A 17,016-nucleotide genomic window follows, 5' to 3' on the forward strand; every position below is an offset into this window, starting at 1 on the left:
TTTTCCCCGCAAAGCGGGGGTTGGCCTTTTTCGGGGACCGTGGTTGTTGTTGTTTTTTGGTCCCCTTTTTGAAGCAATGTTTTACGGCCGGATGCCCTTCCTGCCGCCAACCCTTTTTGTCGCCTTTTTACGACAAGCAGGGAATTACCAGTGAACTGGTACTCAATTAGCCGACCTCGGAAGGATGACAGGCTGAGTCAACCCCCCTGGCGTTAATTCAGCGAGTATATACAGTACTTCAATATTCAAGTATATACAGTACTTCAATTTAAATAAAGTAATGTGGCGGACACGAAAGCTCACTGGCGCGAGGGCATCATTCCGCGCACCAAGTGGGCGGCGGCCACGCCCGAGGGGTAAGCGTGGCCGCGGGATATACACCGGGCGCGCAGCCCGGAACGCTCCAGTGTTACAGTGGAGCTCTTGAATAAAGACTCTTACAACTTACCGCGTTGTCCGCTTCCTCCTTGCTTACAAGCAGCGCACGTAACACCGCGCTTCATTGGTGACCTCCGACGTTCTGGTCAGCCGTCACTGACCACCCAAACCCGCCACAGCCATGGCAACCAACGCGGTGGCGATAAAGCTCCCCTAGTTCTGGGAAGGTCAGGCGGAGATCTGGTTCCTGCAGGCCAAAGCCCAGTTCAGGCTTCGAGGCATCACGGCGGACGAGACACGCTACTGCCACGTGGTCGCCTCCCTCGGGGCCGGCACGGCCGCCCGCGTCGTGTCGGTCCTGAGGAACACACCAGCCGACGACAGGTACGAGGCGATCAAGCGTCTCGTCCTCGCCACGTTCGGCCTCACGGTGGACGCACGGGCCGATCGCCTCTTGGACCTCCCCGAGCTCGGTGACACGCGACCGTCGGTCCGAATGGACCATATGCTGTCGCTCATGGGCGACGAAACCCCGAAAGCTCTATTCCGGGCGTTATTTCGACGCCAGCTGCCGGCACGAGTACGCCTCGCGTTGGCCGGTTCTGCGACAACGGAACCCCGAGCGCTCGAGGCCGAGGCCGACAAGTTCTACGCGGGCTTTGGACACGCAGGCAAGTTTCGGTGCGGCAGTAGCGGCTCCTGAGCCCGAAACTGCTGCGGGTGCCCAACTCTACTACGCAACGCACCGCGTAGCCGCTGAACCTCCTGCGGGTGCCCACCCCTACTCCGAGGGGCGCCTCGTGGCGGCCGCCACGCCCCGCCCACCACCACCGTGGAAACCGCGGCCTCGCCGCAAACCTGGTGCCATTTCCACGCTAGGTTCGGCCACGAGGCCCGGCAATGTCGCCCGCCGTGCTCATTCGGCAGGTCGGGAAACGCCCGGGCCGGCCCTCGGTAGTGGCACTGAGCGCCGGCCGATTAAACAGCCTCTTGTACATAACGGACACCTTATCCGGGTGCCGTTACCTGTGCGACATGGGAGCGCAGGTGAGTGTCGTTCTTGCCGGTACGTCCGACAAGCAGACCGCGGGCCGGGGTCCCGCTCTGCTTGCTGCCAACGGTACGCCCATTCGCACATACGGAAAACGCTGCCTTTCTCTGCGGTTCGGAGGGCAGGTTTTCCGATGGTCGTTCGTGACTGCCGACGTGCCTATGGCACTGCTTGGCGCGGACTTCCTTTGTGCCAATGGCCTCTTGGTGGACGTAAAGCACAGAAGGCTTGTCCAGGCCGAGACGTTCAGCTTGCTCGCTTGCGTGCTGCCCGCCTCGTTGAGCAGCTCACGGAGCGGCTCATCGAGCGGCTTGCTGAGCGGTTCGGTTCCGGCCAGGTTCATCTGCACGCTTCCGACAGCGGACGAATTCACCCGCCTCCTCGCCCGTTTACCGGCCCTCACGAGGCCCACCTTCTCGGCGGGGACCGTCAAGCACGGGGTGGAACATCACATCCCCACCGCCGGGCCACCGGTCTACGCCCGGGCACGCCGCCTCGAGCCGACGAAGCTCGCGGTTGCTAAAGCCGAGTTTGCTACGCTGGAGCGGCTCGGCATCGTGCGGCGCTCCGAGAGTGCTTGGGCGTCGCCGCTCCACATCGTGCCCAAGCCCGGCGGCGGATGGCGACCGTGCGGGGACTACCGCCGTCTCAACGACGCCACCACCCCCGACCGCTACCCCATCCCCCATATTCAGGACTTTTCCGCCCGCTTGGCGAATATGTCCTTCTTCTCGAAGGTGGACCTCATACGCAGTTACCACCACGTCGCGGTCAGGCCGGAGGACATCCCGAAGATGGCTGTCATCACGCCGTTCGGTCTTTTCGAATTTCTTCGGATGCCCTTCGGTTTGAAGAATGCGGCTCAGGCGTTCCAGCGCCTCATGGACAGCGTCTTGCGCGACTTGGATTTCGTCTACGTTCATCTGGATGATATCCTCGTCGCAAGCGCGTCCCACGAAGAGCACCTCCACCATCTCCGCACGCTCTTCGAATGCCTGGGCCAGCACGGCCTGATCGTGAACCCCGCCAAGTGCCGGTTCGGTGTCACTGAAATCGACTTTTTGGGGCACCGCGTCACCAGGCACGGGGCCGTCCCCCTACCGACCAAGGTGGAGGCGGTGAAGGGGTTTCCACGCCCCCGCACGATCAGGGGGCTCCAGGAGTTCCTGGGCATGGTGAACTTTTACCATCGGTTCCTGCCCCGCATCGCCCAGCTCCTGCGCCCCCTGCACGAGGCCCTCCGAGGGAAGCCGGGCAAAGGTGACGTCACCTGGACTGAGCAGATGGACGCGGCGTTCGTGGGCGTGAAGCTCGCCTTGGCTAACGCCACCATGCTCGCGCACCCGGCGCCCGATGCACCGATCGCCCTCACCACCGACGCCTCGGACTACGCGGTGGGCGCGGTGCACGAGCAATGGGTGCGTGGAGCTTGGCAACCGCTGGCGTTCTTCAGCCGGCAGCTTCGCCCGCCCGAACGCCGGTACAGTACCTTCGACCGCGAGTTGCTCGGGCTCCACCTGGCGGTCAAGCACTTCCGCCATCTGCTCGAGGGCCGTGCGTTCACGGCCTTCGTCGACCACAAGCCACTGGTGTTCGCGATGGGCAAGGTCGCCGAGCCATGGTCGGCCCGGCAGCAGCGTCACCTCTCGGCCGTGTCCGAATACACGACGGACATCCGGCACGTCGCGGGGAAAGACAACCCGGTGGCGGATTGCCTTTCCCGGTCCGTTGCCCACGCGGTCCACCTCGGCATCGACTATGCCCGGATGGCGGCGGACCAGGCCGCCGACCCCGACGTCCAGGCCTTGCGGACCGCCGTTACGGGCCTCCGCGTCACCGAGGTGCCATTCAACGGCGCGGGCACGGCCCTCTGGTGCGACGTCTCCCTCGGGCGGCCTCGCCCCATCGTGCCCGCGGGCTGGCAGCGCCAGATTTTCGACGCCATCCACGGCCTGTCCCACCCGGGCACGAGGGCCTCCCAGAGGTTGATCGCCGACAAGTTTGTCTGGCATGGCCTCCGGAAGGCCGTCCGCGGCTGGGCCAGGACGTGCCTCGCGTGCCAGCGCGCGAAGGTGCACCGACACACCCAGGCCCCATTGGCCCCGTTTGCGGTGCCGGAACGCCGGTTTGACCACGTTCACGTGGACCTGGTGGGACCTCTGCCCCCCTCGCGGGGTTTCACCCACGTCCTCACCATGATGGACCGCACCACCCGGTGGCCAGAGGCCGTGCCTTTGGCGTCAACGACGGCGGCGGAAGTCACGCAGGCGTTCATCGCCACCTGGGTCGCCCGGTTCGGCGCCCCCTCGGACATCTCGTCCGACCGCGGCCCCCAGTTCACCTCGGAGCTCTGGGGGCCGGTCGCGCGGGGGCACGGGGTCCAGCTGCACCGCACCACGGCCTACCACCCCCAGGCTAACGGCCTGTGCGAGCGGTTCCACCGCTCGTTGAAGGCCGCGCTCCGGGCGACCCTCCGCGACGGCGGCTGGGTCGACAGGCTCCCCCTGGGTGCTGCTGGGCCTCCGGACGGCGCCCAAGGACGACCTGCGCGCATCCGCGGCGGAGTTGGTCTTCGGGCAACCGCTGCGGGTGCCGGGCGAGTTCCTCCGCGACTCCACGGCACCATGGTCCGCGGCGCAGGAGCGCTCCGTGCTACAGGAGACCGCCCAGAGGTTCGCCCCGGTGCCCACGGCGCACCACGGGCACCCACCTACGCACGTCGCCCCGGATCTTCGCACCGCGGAGTACGTCTTCATCCGGCACGACGCCCACCGGACACCACTGCGGCCCCCGTACGACGGGCCTTTCCGCGTGCTGGAGACCGGGGTGAAACATTTCACCTTGGACATCGGTGGCACTCCTGACCGTGTCTCCATAGACCGCCTCAAGCCGGCCCACCTCGACGTGGACCACCCACCGCCGGTGGCTCGGCCTCCGCGTCGGGGCCACCCCCCGGCGGGCGAACCCCCGGCACGCCACCCCCCGAGCCTGCACCCATCCCGGGTGCAGCCTGAGGCATCCCAGCTGGCATCCCTGCACCCCGGACGCCGCCAGTCGCCAGGGGGCGCTTCGGCCGGGTCATTCGTTTGCCCCGCAAACTGGCCCTCCAGGTGCATGGGAATTCTGGGGGGGCGCTTGTGGCGGACACGAAACCTCACTGGCGTGAGGGCATCAATCCACGCACCAAGTGGGCGGCGGCCACGCCCCAGGGGTAGGCGTGGCCGCGGGATATACACCGGGCGCGCAGCCCGGAACGCTCCAGCGTTACAGTGGAGCTCTTGAAGCTGCTCCCACCCTCTGGAACTCGCTACCTCACACCATCAGAGACTCCTCCTCACTCACCACATTCAAAACATCACTCAAGACCCACCTGTTCAACACTGCATTCAACATTTAACCCACAGCATCTAACCCCTGACTATCTCCTCTCCTTCTCCCTCCTTTATGCTTTGAATATTTCCCTATTGATTCTTCTTTTTTGCAATTGTTTTTATGTTTTGCTATGCATTATGTTTTGCACTCTGTCAAAGCGTCTTTGGGCTTCCTGAAAAGCGCTATATAAAATAAATGCATTATTATTATTATTAAAGACTCTTACAACTTACCGCGTTGTCCGCTTCCTCCTTGCTTACAAGCAGCGCGCGTAACACCGCGCTTCAGTAATTACTTTAAAGACCGTTAAAAAAAAATCCGTATGTTTAGTGCTACCGTATTGAAATAGTATCATACACCAATCACCCTTATACACTACTCTACAGAACATGTCCAGGTATTGCAAAACTGGAGGTTCTTGTAAGTATCATGAAGGAGATTTGTATTCCACAATGTTCAAGTATATAATTCGATTTAAATAAAGGTTTAAAGACGTTTAAAGGTATAGAAACAAATAAATTCCGGATTTTGTTCCGATTCTTGTTCAAAATTGAACATTCAATTCAAATAAGTTGTTCCTCAATCATAAACGGATAAGACAGACGGACAGACAAACATTAATCAGTTGCTTAACCCCGCTTTTTGCGTGTGCAGGATAACAAATATTTGAGAACAAAGAACTGCTACAAAGCTGTGCTGTTGCAGGAAAGGTGGTGGTGCATACCAGGATGCGCTCCGGAGTGTTTCTGTACAACATGGTGCTGCCAACGTTCCAATAAACGGCAAGGCAGTTCAAGCACACAAGCTGTGAACAGAACACACACGCATCAGCAAAGCAGCATGTCAATGTAAACGCACTCATACACACACACACGCACTGCCTTTTCTCCTCCATTTCCGCATTCATTTCATTTTCTACATTTTCCCACCTCACATCCCCCAGGTCGGTATTGCGACTTACCTCCTCCCCACCCAGCCCCCTACCCAAATAATATTGGATGCAATATGTAGAATGATGGAATGAGATGCCAGTTTCTTGGGACAGGTCATGCTGGGTGGTTTTCCGCCTGCCTAGCAGTTAGTCAAGCAATTTGTAATTTGTTCAGGGTGCCAGAGATGACCCTCCTACTTTTTGCGAAGGACACTGTGGAATCTTTAATATCCACCAACTAAACACCAACTCGGATGGAATGCCTACTCAGGCGAGCTTTAATGGCTTGCCTACTCAGATATGAGGGCTGGCAGGATAACCTGCAAGTACGTGCACTTACCACTGAACTGTCTAGCTTGGGTTTGAATCCTGACCGAGCTATAAACTGTTATCTCGTGTTTCACAGGTCGGGCGATACATTATGAAGTGCGCCGTCCTCAGATGAGCATTAAACTGGGTGTCCCGTCTGCTAGCGGTTGTTGCTGGACGTTCAAGTTGAAGGCACCCAGAACAAATTCCAAATTCCTGCACTCGCCTACCGGGGGCACTGCCTCCGCGGTATAGCTGTGCTCCCAGCAATAATACAATCAGCAGCCATAGACTGCAGATGAAATGCAATTAACTCAGACAGGACACCCAGTTTAACGCCCACCCGAGGGGCGGGACACATACCGATGCCTCGCCCTGCGAAACACCACACCGGGAAGGCAGTTTACAGCTGGGACGGGATTAAAACACAAGCCAGACAGCTCGCAGGCGATTGTGCATACCTCGAGGCTAAGCGGGGAGTCCACCATGTGGAATATAAATATGTAGTATTTGATTCCTCTTACAATCCAACTATCATATTCCAATTTCCCAAGATGCGGTGTCCAAAGTAAATTCCCACTAAAATATGTGAACAAAAGTTGCCAATGGTTCTTCTTTTAAACAAAAGTCAATATGACATCTTGTGCATGAAATCCCCCCCCCCCAAAAAAAAAATCATAATCACATACCACTTTTAATGTTTGCATCGCCAGATTTTAACATGCACGAGATCACAACATTGCCAAGTTGGGTCGTTATGGAAATTGTAAAGCCAGGCAACATATTTTACAAGAAGTGATATAATGTTTCTCCATCTTGCTGCAGCAATCTGCAACCTATTTTCCCTACGTTCTCATTCCTTCTCCTCATTGCAATGATATTAATGTCCTCTGAACAATTTGATAATCCTTAATCTTCTCACAAACCGCCCATTCCGTTAAAAAGGGTCACCACATTCTCTAATCCTACAAATGTAACTTTCCCCAAGTGGGAATGCCCATCCCCTCCCTGGCACTAACACAGTGATCCCGCAGCCATCACCTATTTGCCAGGCCCTCTCATCAGCTGCACATCACCGGAACATTTATATTCCCATCACGTCGTGTCGTATAGGCCACGCCTGTGCGTCCAGCATTGTGCTTACGGCTCGTAAAATGCCGAGAGCAGCCAGGCATGTTAACGAGTACGCATTGCTGCAAGGACGACACACTGAGCCACGGGCGGAAATCCATGCTCACCGAGGACAAGTACACTCAACAATCATCCTAAATACGGCACTCTGGCCAGAGTTCATTCACAGATGCTATGACAATTTGGTTCAATTCACAGAGCATATTCCTCAGCACATGTTCATCTCAAATGCGATGACACTTTGTTTCATGCTCATTAGTCGAGCAGAGAGTGGTATAAATCACAAATTGCTTTCACCATTACCACGGTGGGTTATTCATGGAGATGCTTTTAGCACCATACTGTACTAGTTGAGGTTTGTTTTACATTATGAGATTTAAACACAAGTGTCACATGGGTCATGCACTAAACTAAAGAGGTAAAGACTCTATGAGGTCAACACATTCTTGGGAACATCTCACCTTCACACAGTACTATGCAATACATCTATATAATAATAATAGCGTAAGGACTCGACTTTGTTATCCCTTTTACGCCGCACCCAGTGACCCGATGCCCACGGCACTAATGGATTTACGATCTACGAACCGCGCTCTTTGTTTATCACGTACAGCCATACTCGAAAAATCTGAATTAGCCGACGTTGGGGCCCAAAAGCATCTGATTAACTGCCGCCATCTTACGACGCCATCGTATTGGCGTCTGCTGGGCGAAGGCGAAGCAAGCCGTCCGCTGATTGGACAGGCGAAGGCAAAAGCAAGCCGTCCACTGAGTGGACAATCCAGAGCATGCATTTGTGCCGGTGTCGGCGATCGTTGTTCATGTATGCACTCTTCATTCTCATCTTTCTTCCTAACTCTTACTCGGACAAGCAAATCCCCAATGCCATCCATAATGGTGCACTCCATCCATACACCACATCCTCCCTTCCGTGGATGTTCCACGGGTTTTGGCTAGTATACATATATATACATATCCTTGGATTTTTAATCTGGCCTCAATGCCCGAGCATGTTCTGCCATTTTGGTGTCGGTAGTGGTGCCCTCTCAAGTGTCATCGATGCCCTTCGAACGTGCATACTGCGTCGTGAATTTTGCGCCCTGGTCTGCCCATTCAACACCAGCCCAGTGCCGCTATGATAACCTATCTGAAATAATTCAGTTTCAATCAGCTTCAATATTCACACCAAGTGGGTTTTTCTATGGGCAAGGAGATACGGGTGAAGCCATACCTTGTAGAATAACTTTGCAGTATCATCCAGCAAGCATGGTTTCCAATTATGATCTGATGTCTGGAGGCAAAAACATTGGCAGACCAACTTTGATCAAGCTTTCAGAGGAAAAAAATTTCCATAAAAAATCTGCAATCAGCAACAAAACATAGTTAGAGAAAAGAGCGCAATTTTGCATTCGTGTGTGTACCTTTAAAGTCAAACTCTCCAGTGTCAAACCTACTGAAAGAGGTTTTGTCGGGTTTGTGATCTGCAGAGACAATCATTAGCAAGAGTAAATCTTACTTCCATACTGTATCATCAATAAATAAAGCATCAGCAGACTTGTATTCTGCTGTAAGCTACTGTATATAAATTATAATTGGTTGCCTATCGTATCAAAAGAAGTCCATTCACATAAAACACGTGAACCACATGGTCATTTTTTTATTTTTTTTTAAGTGCAGAAGCTGCTGCCAAGTCAACAACCTGCACTCTAAGATTGCAAGCAGTGTAACCAAGTGTGAAGGAATATCCAAAAAAAGACCAGAACACAGTCCAGGCCTGCAGGCCAGGCAATAATATGGAATTTGGCCACCCCTCTCCCTCCCCGTCCCCGGTCCCCACCCTTTTAAATGCAAAGTGAACCATGTTCTGTCGTTATACTAATTGGGGGGGGGGGGGGGCGGGGGTGACATAACTTCCCAGGGCAATCTGGGTACAGGAAACACCATCTTTGTGTGACTTCACCTTTCTCTGTGCAATCAGCAGGGTACTTATAGAGAACTCCCTCCCCATTCAACTCCTTCCACCATAAGATGCAAACCCACAAGAGTTTATCCGTGCTCTATCCTCTAAATGCCGAGTGTTAAGTTAGAAAGCACTGTTGCACCATTTTAAAATTATTTGGTACGACTTAGTCAGGGTCAGAATCAAACGGCTGACTATCCAGAATCAACGCGGACACTCTAACCATTATGTCATCAAGTCTGTTACCATTATGCCACTATGTTCCATGTCTTTTCAGAGAAGAATCCTTCGTGAGAAAGTACAATAAAAACGCCCAATTCACAGAACCTCGGCATACAAAAAGTAAAAATGCAAAAACATTTGTTATTTAAAATAAATAAGAAAATCCCAGAGCAAGCAATATATCCTGACTATAAGTCATGGACCTGTGTACGTTTGATTGTGTATATAAAAAAAAAAAACCACCTTTAGAGGCCATTTTTCCCCGCAAAGCGGGGGTTGGCCTTTTTCGGGAACCGTGGTTGTTGTTGTTTTTTGGTCCCCTTTTTGAAGCAATGTTTTACGGCCGGATGCCCTTCCTGACGCCAACCCTTTTTGCCGCCTTTAACGACAAACAGGGAATTACCAGTGAACTGGTACTCAATTAGCCGACCTCGGAAGGATGACAGGCTGAGTCAACCCCCCTGGCGTTAATTCAGCGATCGACCAGGATTCGAACCCAGGATCCTAGGATCCTAAGCTGGCACCCTAGCCGCTAAGCCAACGCCAGGCTTGTGTATAATTGTGTGTGTGTGTGAATGATTGTGTGTGTGTGTGTGTGTGCGTGTGAGATTGTGTGTGTGTGTGAGAGATTGTGTGTGTGTGTGAGAGATTGTGTGTGTGTGAGAGATTGTGTGTGTGTGAGAGATTGTGTGTGTGTGTGTGTGTGTGTGTGTGAGATTATGTGTGTGTGTGTGTGTGTGTGTGTGTGTGTGTGTGTGTGTGTGTGTGTGTGTGTGTGAGATTGTGTGTGTGTGAGATTGTGTGTGTGTGAGATTGTGTGTGTGTGAGATTGTGTGTGTGAGAGATTGTGTGTGTGTGAGATTGTGTGTGTGTGTGAGATTGTGTGTGTGTGTGTGTGTGTGTGTGTGTGTGTGAGATTGTGTGTGTGTGTGTATATGTGTGTGTGTGTGTGTGTGTGTGATTGTGTGTGTGATTGTGTGTGTGTGTGTGTGATTGTGTGTGTGTGTGATTGTGTGTGTGTGTGTGTGTGTGATTGGGTGTGTGTGATTGTGTGTGTGTGTGATTGTGTGTGTGATTGTCTCTGTGTGTGTGTGATTGTGTGTGTGCGAGTGTGTGTGTGATTGTGTGTGTGTGTGATTGTGTGTGTGTGTGATTGTGTTTGTGTGTGCGTGTGAGATTGTGTTTGCGATTGTGTGTGTGTGTGTGTGTGTGATTGTGTTTGTGTGTGTGCGTGTGATTGTGTGTGATTGTGTGTGATTGTGTGTGTGTTTGTGTGTGGTTGTGTGTGTGTGTGTGTGATTGTGTGTGTGTGTGATTGTGTTTGTGTGTGATTGTGTGTGTGTGTGATTTGTGTGTGTGTGTGATTTGTGTGTGTGTGCGTGTGTGTGTGTGTGGTTGTGTGTGTGATTGTGTGTGTGTGATTGTGTTTGTGTGTGTTTGTGTGTGTGAGTGATTGTGTGTGTGTGTGTGTGATTGTGTGTGTGTGTGTGTGATTTGTGTGTGTGTGATTTGTGTGTGTGTGTGTGTGTGTGCGTGTGTGTGCGTGTGTACGCACAGGGGGTTTGGGCACGCATTTGTATGCGCGTGTTTGGCGCGCTACTCCTCCTAAAGTTCTGGGCCGATGACATCCAGACTTGCTACATGGGATCAGCATGACCCCCAATTATGAGGGGCCGGGGGTGGGGAAGGAGGGGAATTCTCTATGTAAATGTGTATTGTGTAGCACCCCCTCCAGGTGGGAGAGGGTATTACAAGTCACCACTCTTTAGAGTACAGTATTCCTGTCCGCACGTTTTTCAGTGCAGTGAGGTGTTTTGAATTATAAGCAGTAGGCATGTTTTTGCTTCATGCATGTAACCCGGAGGTTATTTTATTTAATTTTCGGGAGCGATTGAGGGAGCCGTCAGTTGGCTATACACTGCCCAAATAAAGGTATGCATCAGAAGAATGCGTTGCATGTTTGGAACAAGACTGCCTGTAGGGAGGGTACGTTTTTTTTTGTTTTTTTGTTTTTTGTATACAAGATCGAGGCTCGTGAAGGAGCGAACATTTATCACACAGAAAGACAAACCGACAAACCGACACATAACCGACAAACCGACACATAAAACAAAAAGCATCGGGAGCGGTAGACAAGATGGGGAGAGAGGGGGGAGGACACAAACACAACATTTGAGAGCAGGAACCGAGAGACATGGAGACATCGAGAGATCTGTGGGAGGGAGAGGGCTTTGGAGGGGAGGCATGGGAAAGGGGGTGGGAGAGGCATAAAACATATGGACACTGCCAGGACTACCAGGAAAGAAGTTGGAATTACAAACAAGGTGGATCTGGGGTGAATTAGTGGGGGTAGAAAAGATCAAGGTTTTGGATGGGGGAAGATAAGAGATGGTGGTGAACAGCTGTTTTAAAGACCTGGAGGGAGGAGTGGGATTGAAGGGAGTGTGGGAGTTTGTTCCAGAGGCGAGAGAAAAGAGGAATGAAGGAGTGAAGGTGAGCAGAGAGCCGAGATTTTGGCAGTTTAACCATCAGAGGCTTGCTGGCAGATCTTGTGCGACCTGTAGGAATATTTGGGGGACAGAGCACAGAGAGAGCTGGGGGAGCAAGGCCGGAGAGGAGTCGGTAGAAGACAGAAAGACCACCTACCTGCCTGCGGTGAGTGAGTGAAAGGCCCTCAGAGATAGCTACATCGCGGGAGATTCCAATGATTCTGAAAGCTTTGGTTTCAACAGCGTCAAGCCGAGCTAGGTGTGAGGCAGGAGCACCAGCCCATAGGGGAGAACAGTATTCCATTGAGCTGCGGATGAAAGCCTTGTATGTGGTGAGGAGCTCAGGTGTGCCTAGGAAGGACTTCGCACGACGGAGGATGCCCAGTCGGCGACTGGCTTTGCAGGCCAGCTTGGAAATGTGGTTTTCCCAAGAAAGATCATGGCAGATAGTGAGACCCAAAAGCTTGAGCGACAGAACTTCTTGGAGAGGATTGTTGAGAAAGTAGATGGGAGGGTTGTCCAGTCGATCTTTTCGGAGAGACATAGTAAGAGTGTGAGATTTGTCAGGATTGAAAGACATGTTCCACTTGTTTGACCAGTCTGTGATTTTGTCCAGGTCTTCAGAGTGTGAGGAGGCTGCAGACTGCCGATCTGAGGGAAGAGGAATGGAGCGGCAGAGAGTGGAGTCATCAGCAAAGAGATAGAGAGGATTTTCCAGAGAGTCGGAGAGATCATTGATAAAGACCAGAAAAAGCACAGGGCCCAGCACACTGCCTTGGGGAACTCCAGCCTGAACAGGAAGGGGAGATGAGAGAAATCCATTCAGGGCCACACGTTGACTACGACCAGAGAGGAAGTCTGCAAGCCATGCATGGAGATTTCCATGGATACCATAGGAGTAGAGTTTGGTGAGCAGAGCTGGGTGCCAGACCGTATCGAAGGCACGTGATATGTCGAGGGAGACAGCTCTGATTTCCTGTTTGGCATTGAGGACCTCCATCCATTGTTGAGACAGGAGAAGCAGCATGTCCAGAGTAGAGTGACCTGGTCTGAATCCAAATTGATGATCAGAGATCAAGCCATTGGAGAAGAGGAAAGATTTCATATCCGAAGCAATGATGGATTCCATGACTTTGCTGATAATTGGGAGCAGGCTGATTGGTCTGTAGTTAAAAGGATCTGTTTTTGCACCTTTTTTGTGTGAAGCGGTAATGTTTGCTGATTTCCAGGATGCTGGCAGATGACCTTGAGCAAAAGATAGGGTGAAAAGAACAGAGAGAGGGTGAGATAGAGCGGCAGAGCAGGATTTTAGGACCCGTGGGCTGATGCCGTCTGGTCCAGTTGCAGAATCAGAGTCGAGGTTAGACAAAAACTCCTCCACCTTGTCAGGAGAGAAGGACACAGAGTCCAGGAGCAGTTGGGTTCGACTGGGAAAGGTGGGAACAGAGAGAGATGGGTTTGGGACTAAAGATTTTGAGGCAAACACAGAGTTGAGGCATTCGGCTTTGTCACGTGCGATGTCAACTGTGTGGCCATTTGAGGTAAGGGAGGGGATGGAGGGGGAACAAACACCAGAAACGGATTTGACCAGACGCCACCAGGATTTGGAGGAAGGAGACAGGTTTGAGAGTTCGTTCTTGAGTGAGGAGAGATAGTGCTTCCTGGCACTCCTGAGGGTAGACACACACTTGTTCTGAGCTTGGTGGAAGGAACTGAGATTGCCTTCAGTTGGATTAGCCTTCCAAGAGGCAAAGGCAAGTTGTTTCAGGGCAACTGCCTCACCACAAGATTCGGTGTACCATGGACGGGAGGAAGGGTAAGACAACTGAAGACGAGATGGGATAAATCTGTGCATGAGAGAGATCAGTTTGCTTTGGAAGAATTCCCAGGAAGAATTGATGTCAGAGGCAGTGGAGATGGGAGACCAATCCAGACGATTGATGGCTGCTTGAAGCCCGTCCCAGTCGGCCTGAGTGAAATGCCAGACTCTTCGACACTGAGGAGGCTCTCTGAGAATGGCCAGAGAGATGTCCACTTTGACAAGCACATGATCAGAAGAACCGATTGGAGCAGAAGAAGAGCAGCAGACATTAGCAGGGAAGTTTGTCATAACCAAGTCTAGAAGAGAATAAACTCCATTGGCTGAGATCCGGGTCGGGAAATTGACAGATTGTGTCAATCCCAGTGAGTCACAGAAGTCCTTTGCTGAGGTGCCATGACTGGTGAGAGAGGAACCCACACCCAACCAGGTGGCATGATGACAGTTGAAGTCACCACATATGAGGAAGAGAGAGTTGGGATGAGTGGATAGAAGTTGGTCCATGTTGTCAGCGAGTGAAATGTAAATTGAGTCATCACTGTTTGGGGGACGGTACAGAACACATATGAACAAAAGGTGGGAGCGGAGAGGAAGCCGTAGCCAGAGGTACTCCTGGGGGTGAGGAGGAGAGAGGGCAGTGCAAGGAGAATGAGGAAGAGAGTTTTTGATAAAGCTTATAAAGCTCTTTGATAAAGCTCTTCTCGCTTATATAAAGTTATTCTGGCTCCATCTGTCAATTATTTTGCTGTTCCTCTCTTTCAGCATTGCCACCATATGTTGTTTTCCGTTTTCGAAGGACATCATCCACAGATGATTTGAATGCCCAATTCTACAAAAGTAGCAAACTTCTGCATCCAATAACTATTCCACATTTAAGGTCCATCAACAGCTACCCACCTTTATAAATCATGTGTCCTTTGAAGCAAGAAATCAATAAAAAAATACACCCATGCAAATTGGAAAAGTCCATTTAAAAGTTGGGCATCGTGCCCCCAATACTTTTGGTAACAGAGTACAATATGTAAATTCAGATCAATTCAGGTCAGCATGTAAATTCAGATCATTCATTACGATTCCTTATTACTCACGTCGTCCTCATAGCGGGCGTGGATGCTGGCTATGGTGACCTGCAGGTTCTTGATCACCTGTGTGGTGAGCTTTTCAGCAAATGTGCCAACTTGCTCAACTTGGGGTGTATCTGCATGCAAATCCACACCGGAACACACACATCCTGTGATCATATCTGTAAGGAGGAACACCACATTAGGTCTCGGAACATGAAATCATAAAAGCCAGCCGTATCAACTGCACTCACTTGTGCTTAAAAAAAAACAAAAACCCGTGGCATCTTGGCATAACTCAGCTTTTGGGCCAAAGGAACTGTGCTGAAAAAGATTAAGTGAATGGGTTATGAATGAAAATTTAATGCGGCAATGTTTCAATTAAATAAATAAATGAGTAAATGGTTTTGGCAAATGGAATTGAAAAATAATTCCAGGTTTAATTATTTCTTCCTATATTTGCTTTTTGTGCAAACCTAAGCATCTCTTCCATTTGCACCAATAGTTAAACCACTAAAACATAGAATTTGACGTGAATGCGTCGATGAATGCATCAGATGTCAACCCACTTGAGTTTGATCTCAATTAAATGTCACATGAGAGAGATAAGTAAAACAGACATCAGATGCTTCTAACTCGTTACGATCTGTAAAAAAAGGTTTTAAAAGGGTACATGACCTTTGACCTTTAACCCACAATCGAAAAAGTTCATCTTTCCCTTACAGTCCATACTTGTGCCAAGTGGTTGAAATCCCGACATTGGTCGAAGGTAACAATGATTTTCAATTCAAGGTCACATGACCTTTGACCTGTTGAACCCACAATCAGTTCATCTTTGTATTACAGTCCATTCTTGTGAGGTTTTCTTCATTCGTATGCCATATGCAGCACAAGGCTGTGGGGTACATCATTGGCTGAGGGTGTGGCTGTGACACTCATGCAATGCCTTCTGCTGATTAACAAAAAAACAAAAAAAAAACACCTTTAGAGGCCATTTTTCCCCGCAAGCGGGGGTTGGCCTTTTTCGGGGACCGTGGTTGTTGTTGTTTTTTGGTCCCCTTTTTGAAGCAATGTTTTACGACCGTATGCCCTTCCTGCCGCCAACCCTTTTTTGTCGCCTTTTTACGACAAACAGGGAATTACCAGTGAACTGGTACTCAATTTGCCGACCTCGGAAGGATGACAGGCTGAGTCAACCCCCCTGGCGTTAATTCAGCGATCGACCGGGATTCGAACCCAGGATCCTAGGATCCTAAGCTGGCACCCTAGCCGCTAGCCCAACACCAGGCTGTGCCACTCATGCAATGCCTTCTGCTGATTGGAGCAGGAATTTGTAATTTGGCCAGAGTGCCAACAATCAGGATCTTTAACATCCACCAATGAATGCTGGTAGATGGGACACCCGTTTAACGTTCATCTGAGAGATGGTGTTATAGCCTGGTGTTGGCTTAGCGGTTAGGGTGCCGGCTTGGGATCCTAGGATCCTGGGTTCGAATCCCGGTCGATCGCTGAATTAACGCCAGGGGGGTTAACTCAGCCTGTCATCCTTCCGAGGTCGGCAAATTGAGTACCAGCTTGCTGGGATGAATGATCCCGGTGTGTACCCCGATTTAGAATAGGTACACCGTATCCCTGCGCATCGTAAGAGCGTGACCAAGGGTTGGCGTCAGGAAGGGCATCCGGCCATAAAAACATTGCCTCAAACAGGGAACCATGATTGTCATGGGGCCCGCAAGGCTAACCCCCGCTCTAGCGGGGAAAATGGCCTTAAAACGATCATTCATTCATTCATAGAGAGACGGCACACACATTTATGAATCGCCCTGCCTGTGAAACACCGGGATGACAGTTTACAACTCGGTCGGTATTCGAACCCAGGCTAGACAACATACAGACAGGTGAATGTGTATACCTCTAGGCCACCCTGTTAGCCATACTTGTGCCAAGTTTGCTTGATGAAACATGCAAACCCTTTTGCGGTTCACAAGTTATCGTGATAACAATAAACTGACGGATGGACAACCTGAAAATATAATGCTTCCAAGCCTTCGACTGAGGAGACAACAACAACAACAGTAGAAAACCAGCCACACCTCTCTCCTCGGCCTTCTGCAGAGCTTCTTCAATCTTCTGCAATTCGATCTGCTTAGCTTCCTGCATCTGCTTCTCTTCCTTCTCTGCATCGTACACGATGCCTGGAAAAGAAAGCAAACACACAACGGCTCAGATGACCTTCTTAAGGGCAAGCACCTCACCATGTTGGAGGCCCATTCAGCACAAAATGCAACTATGA

The 17,016-nt window shown here is 51.3% G+C and overlaps 1 protein-coding gene across 3 annotated transcripts in view; it reads right to left on the bottom strand.

Annotated features, from left to right (window-relative positions):
* LOC137430728 (intermembrane lipid transfer protein VPS13A) overlaps positions 1 to 17,016 on the bottom strand; it is a 149,678-nt gene that overhangs the window by 118,610 nt on the left and 14,052 nt on the right. For all 3 annotated transcript variants that reach the window (XM_078781541.1, XM_078781542.1, XM_078781540.1), the window contains exons 5-9: positions 16,817 to 16,918; positions 14,751 to 14,860; positions 8,594 to 8,653; positions 8,404 to 8,463; positions 5,526 to 5,606 (exon numbers count right to left, since the gene is read on the bottom strand). In XM_078781541.1, the coding sequence (XP_078637667.1) occupies positions 5,526 to 5,606; positions 8,404 to 8,463; positions 8,594 to 8,653; positions 14,751 to 14,860; positions 16,817 to 16,918 (413 nt within the window). The remainder of the gene's footprint in view (positions 1 to 5,525; positions 5,607 to 8,403; positions 8,464 to 8,593; positions 8,654 to 14,750; positions 14,861 to 16,816; positions 16,919 to 17,016) is intronic.

Source organism: Myxine glutinosa, chromosome 7 (assembly GCF_964187855.1).
Source record: "Myxine glutinosa chromosome 7, kmMyxGlut1.1, whole genome shotgun sequence".
Classification (NCBI taxonomy): domain Eukaryota; kingdom Metazoa; phylum Chordata; class Myxini; order Myxiniformes; family Myxinidae; genus Myxine; species Myxine glutinosa.